The 6,000-nt window shown below is 40.0% G+C and overlaps 1 protein-coding gene across 2 annotated transcripts in view; it reads right to left on the bottom strand.

The window, feature by feature from the left end:
• Nucleotides 1-6,000, bottom strand: part of LOC121871787 — a 104,807-nt gene that overhangs the window by 93,880 nt on the left and 4,927 nt on the right. For both annotated transcript variants that reach the window (XM_042374269.1, XM_042374268.1), the window contains exons 3-4: nt 1,764-1,954; nt 1,140-1,330 (exon numbers count right to left, since the gene is read on the bottom strand). In XM_042374269.1, coding sequence (XP_042230203.1) covers nt 1,140-1,330; nt 1,764-1,954 — 382 coding nt within the window. The remainder of the gene's footprint in view (nt 1-1,139; nt 1,331-1,763; nt 1,955-6,000) is intronic.

The raw sequence follows: 6,000 nt of genomic DNA on the forward strand, positions 1-6,000 counted from the left end.
GTAGATCCTGTTGCCCACTTCCCTTTTTGTATGAACTATATAATATATATATATCAAATATTGAAAGGTATTACGGTAAGTGTCTTGATGAAAGTGGCATGACTTTATTGCACACTTTTGCCATAGGCTATATCCACATATCACTTCTAGCCTAGCCTATGTTTGAGCCTTGGGGGTCGACTTATACGGCGAATATAGGCCAAAACCTGAATTTTGAACTAAAAATCTTGAGGTTGACTTATATGCCACAACTTATGGTAGTTGTATTGTGTGAACTGTCTTTACTTACGTTATAAGTGTTCCTGCTCCAGTTAGGTTAAGTACTGCATATTGTAACTGATTTACTTATAGGTTTAACAGTGTTGTTTTGTTAACGCCTAAATTCTCGAACTGAGCAAACTTCCTATTTTGTTATTTTGTCATTATTGTTTCTTGCATGCATTGTAAAAACAGCATGCCTTGACAATTCGCGGGTTTTTAATTCGCGGACCTCAATTATTCGTGGATGACACTGGATGTACCCAAGAAGGTCTAAGGGTAGTTTTAAAGTTGCTGGCATTTTCGTGGCCGGGACAGGGAGCCATTCGTTCTAGAGACAGTAATTTCTTTTACCAGTGTTTTATATGTGTGTGTGTGTGTGTGTGTGTGTGTGTGTGTAGTGTGTGTCTACACACACACACACACACATACATACAATACAGTACAGGTAAAAGAAATAATTTCCGTAAGGGCAAACACATAAGGGAAATGTAGATTTCTTTGCACACGAGTAAAAATTTACATCCCCCCTCCCCCGGTCAGCAAATGTTATTCGCGAATTTCGTTATTTGTGGCCATTTTGAGAACCTAACCCCAGCAAATTTTAAGGGCATGCTGTAGTTTATATTAATTATATTGTTATTTTACTTGTTGGTTTTGCTTCAATGATATCTGCTGATATTAGCCAGTCTTTGAAAACGTTACATGCTGAACAGTTATATTAGTCAAGAACCCAACAGAAGAAAGGGTTAATGTAACAGTATAATGATACGCAATATTGAAAAAATCTTCACTTCCTGTAGAGTAAAGTAGCCCAGCATTATAGGGAGAAGGGTTGAAAAAGACACACGATGGTGCTCGTTATCAATATTAGTGCTTACCTAGGGAAGGGGCCTCGCTAGTGTCAGACATAGCAGAGGATTTGAGGTACTCTCTTTCAATGTAGGCTCTGGTGGAGTGGTGGGAGCCAGGGCCATGAGCTCTCCGCCCCGCCTGCCCGCCCTTGATGTAGCGGCTGGACACCCGTGAATACTCTGTCTTGGTCTCATCCTCTCCACCTTCTATGCCATTCCTGGAGATTGTGTATACATTCATTACACACTCAGATGGACACAATAATTCTTTGAGATAGAACTATGAGTAAAAATACTGTACAGTATATACACAATTTCATTCTGACATAACACAAACTTGGTGAGACAAATCAAATTGGGAACCAAAGACTAGGAAGACAGAAAATATCTTCACTGATTAAAGACAAAAATATCCTCATCTCTTAAGTACTTTTCATAAGAGGAAAATTTGTAATAGCATACATAATTTACATAACTAATATGAAAGTATTGTCAGAACTATAAATATACAGTACTTAAAAATATTAGCCCAAAATTCCTTGAAGTATTTTCTAGGTACATATCATCAATATTGTATTTACTGTTTTGTATCATCAGTCTTGCAATCATTACTACTGCACTAACAATCATTCACATGTTTACTGTACGTACCTTTCTTCCAGTAAGTCATATTTGTTCCAGGTCCTGGAACCTGAAAGACTCTTGGCGACTCCTCGTTGGGACACAGACTCCAGGTGATCCAGGTCCTGAGCACTACGGCCGTTGAACAAGGCCCTCTGCTCAGTGAGACGCTCCACACTGTGGTACCGATCATTCAGTCGACTCCCCGACAGTCCCAGCAGCTAGGAGGGGAAGAACAGCTGTCAAATATGGTAGCATTGAACAGTATGGGAGGAGTAAGTCCAGGTTTATGGAGATGGGTAAGGGATGTAAGGGAGGGCTTAAACCAGTGAGAACATCTAAAAATTATAGAAAGTGCTGATAGTTATAAAGTACAGTATAGTTATGGTACCGGAGATAGTTAAAGAGTGTGGAGATACATTAGAACTGTAGGAGTGTTAAAAGCTATATCAATAGCTTAAGGTTTGTAGGGAAGGATTAAGGGCTGTAAGATATACAGTGTGTGTGTGTGTGTGTGTGTGTGTGTGTGTGTGTGTGTGTGTGTGTGAGAGAGAGAGAGGAGAATATAACAGGAAAAACTATTTTAATAGGGAAACATTATGAACAGTACTAGCAATGTTACAAAGGAGATCATTTTATATGTGAGACAGTATCTGTACTTCAAAGAACACTTGTGTGTTGCAAAATTAATACTATAAGTAACAAAGTGGCAGAGAAAGCAACTGGGCGAATAGTAAAATATTGTGGATATACCAAATGATATAAGAAGCTGTGTTGGTGGAGTGAGGCACAACAACTCACATTAAGCTATGGTTACACTAAAGTTTTCCATACAATAAATCCACGATAGCATTTCATCCACAGGCGATAAGTCAACGGTACAAACCGCACACTGATCACACTGGTGAAAGGAACCATTGGCCAGGCACCCGCTCGCGCGGCTAGTTTGAGCTCAGTTGAAGAGCAGGATGGCTTCATTGTATGTTTCTATGGCAGCATTAACCACTTTAGTGAGATGTGTGGTTCTGTTAAAGAAGACCAAGACGAAAAAGAAACGATTGTAGCATCCAAACAATGTTTGTTTACAAAAGTGACAAAGTACTCTCGAGTCAAATGAAATTCCCGTCGTGATGTATTCTTATTATATTTTGTTTACTATGACATTTTTGCTCATGTTTTGTTATTGAAATACACTTTTTATATCTTTTGTACATTTTAACATTATTGTAATAAGAAAAAATAAGAACAGTGTAAATTTTATTAATACAGAGTACAATAAACGCTCTAGAGTCTAGAGCAAATGTCAACCCACCATACCATGGATTTTCAGGCTCTCCATATCGTCTCACTTTCGACAACAAATAAGTTGTCGCTGTAAGGAGAACTTGAGGAGTTCGTTGAAAAATCAATGCTAGGGTGGATTTATTTTAGGTAGAAACTTTAGTGAGATTGCAGCTTTACACAATTGATCTTCACCTTTCACCTACATTTAGTAATATTCAATTTGTGACTCCTTTTCTAAAACTCAACCGATCACCACGATCAATCACTTTCTTTTTGAGATACAGTACAGTAAACCCTTGCCACTCGCGGATTTGAGATTCACGATTTCAATGATTCACGGTAAGAACATGGTGGCTATGGTGGCTAGCTTGAGAGCCTCTCCCACAGCGCAACGAGTTACCCTGCAGCATCTCCTCTCCCTCTGTTCGTGCTCAGCCATTGCCTCGTGTTGTACTCTCAAAACTTTAGTGTTTCTGTGTGAAAAAGGCCCCTAAAAGACTGCCTAGTGTCAGTGCTAGTGATGTTAGTGGAGTGAAACATAAAAGGCAGAAGTCAGTGATGACTCTGACAAAGAAAGTTGAATTATTAGACTAGTTAAAGGGGGGTGGGGGATGAGTGCTGCCGCGACTGATTGGTTGTTTGATGTGAACGAATCCATAGTGCGTTACATAAAAAAGAATGAACATGCAATTCGTGATTCTGCAAGTGCTAAAGTGGTGCAGGTAGTTTGAGACAAAACATAGTAAAAACAGAAAAAGTACTGAAAATTTGGATTGAGGACCAGCACCACAAAAAAGTTCTGATCGACAGCAACGTGATTCGTGAGAAGGATAAGAAACTTCATGCCCAATTTTATGAGTCAACAGGTGGTGAAGGGGCTAGTGCAGCTACTGAACCAACTTTTAGTGCCAGTAAAGGTTGGTTCGAGAATTAAAAAAAAAAAAAAAAAACCCTCTCCATAATGTGAAGCTGACTGGGGAGACCGCATCAGCTGACCACACAGCCGCAGATGCATTTCCCACAAAGTTAGAGAAAATAATAGAAGGCAAAGGCTATAGACCGGAGCAAGTGTTTAATGCCAATGAATCCAGTCTATATTGGAAAAAGATGCCTGGTAGAATGTACAGAAACAAGCAGAAGAGGCATGCCCCTGGGTTCAAGGCAGCCAAGGACAAAGTGATGCTCATCTTCTGTGGCAGTGCAGCTGGCCACATGATCAAACCTGACTTGCTTTACAGCTCAGCAAACCCTAGGGGTTTAAAGGGTAAAAACAAGAACCTTTAGCCAGTTTTTTGGCTGTCCAACAAAAAGGTATGGATAACTGTGCAAGCATTCCTGGATTGGTTCCATAAATGCTTCGTCCTGAAAGTGGAAAACATTCCTTGCTTCCAAGAAGATGTAATTCAAGGTGCTATTATTATAGATAATGCACCAGGCCACCCAGAAAGTTTACAGTTTAACCATCCAGGTGTAGAGGTGGTGTTCCTAACTCTTAACACCACTGCTCTCATTCAGCCTCTCGATCAGTGTGTAATACGCACCTTCAAGGCATATTACACCCGACACTCTTCTGGTCGTATCTGTAGTGCCATGGATGCAGACCCTGACCTTGATGTTAGCAAATGTTGGAAGGAGTACAGCATTGTGGACTGCATTACCAACATCAGTGAAGCATTCAATGAGCTCAAACCAGAGACAGTGAACGCTTGTTGGCAAACCTTATGGCCTGAGTGTGTGTGAATATCTTCGAGGGATTTCTGTCCATAGTAAAGGATGTGAATGACATTGTGAGTGTTGCTGAAGACGTGGAAGAGCTGATTGATGGGCACAGAGAGGATCTGACAGAAGAGGATTTGGAGGAGTTGGTAAAAAGTGCTGAGGTAAATGAAAAAGAAATTGAGGAATTGCAACAAGAACAATTTTGGTGATCTATTTCGACATGTGAAGGTGGTAACTGATTTCATTGTTGACCACGACCTTTCCATGGAACAGAGCCTTAATATGGTCCAAGAAATCAACCAGGTATTGTTTCCCTTCCAGGAAATGTTTAAAGACCACAAAGCCAAGAAGAAACAACTATTAATCATGATGTTTTTCAAGAAAGAACCAGCCGCTTGCCCAACTGATTCATCTCCCTCCCTCACACAGTCAGCTGCAACCACCACTGCTCCACCCTCCTTCTCCCAGCCACCCATCACCTCACCACCTGCCTCCCAGCCACGCACCACCTCCTGACCACATGCCTTTCCACCACCTTACTCTCCACCAACCACCACTGCATCACCCTCTTCCAACAGTGATCCTGATGATCCCCCTATGCTTAAGTAACCAGATGTCTCCCTATGTACAGTACACCACTTCATCAAGCTCCAAACTTCCACATATGAATGAAAGCAGTATTGGTGACCTAAGTTTCTCATACACAGTATAGGTATACAGTAGTGCACTAATGTAGTATAAGTTGCTATTCGTGGTTTTGCCAACTGGCGCCATTCCTTGGAACCTAACCCTTGCTTGTGAATAGCAAGGGTTTACTGTATTTCATAGACACAGATGCAACCTGAGACACAAACATAATACAATGTCAATAACCTCTTGTATCCTTCAAATAGGGATTGAAAATGTTAAGGAAATAATAGAAGAATAGCTGTGAACTGTCTTATACTGGATTGCAGAATAAAGTTGAGGAAAATAACCATTAAATTGGTACAGTACACAATTTATATTAGATGGCTAAACTATACAGTACTGTATGTATAAAAAAAGTAATTTGTGAAAGAAAAATACTAAGTAATTTTAATATCAATAAAAAACTGTACTGTATACTATACAATATATTTTTTTTTATTCTTTCAGACCCATGTTTCAAGAGTGTGATAGTGTGTAATACTGTATTGTACTGTACAGTAGACCCTTGCCATTCACGAGGGATAAGTTCCAAGAAACGTGCAAATTGGCAAAACCGTGAATAGCATCTTATATA

The sequence above is a fragment of the Homarus americanus genome, unplaced genomic scaffold (assembly GCF_018991925.1).
Source record: "Homarus americanus isolate GMGI-L3 unplaced genomic scaffold, GMGI_Hamer_2.0 scaffold39675, whole genome shotgun sequence".
NCBI classification, from domain to species: domain Eukaryota; kingdom Metazoa; phylum Arthropoda; class Malacostraca; order Decapoda; family Nephropidae; genus Homarus; species Homarus americanus.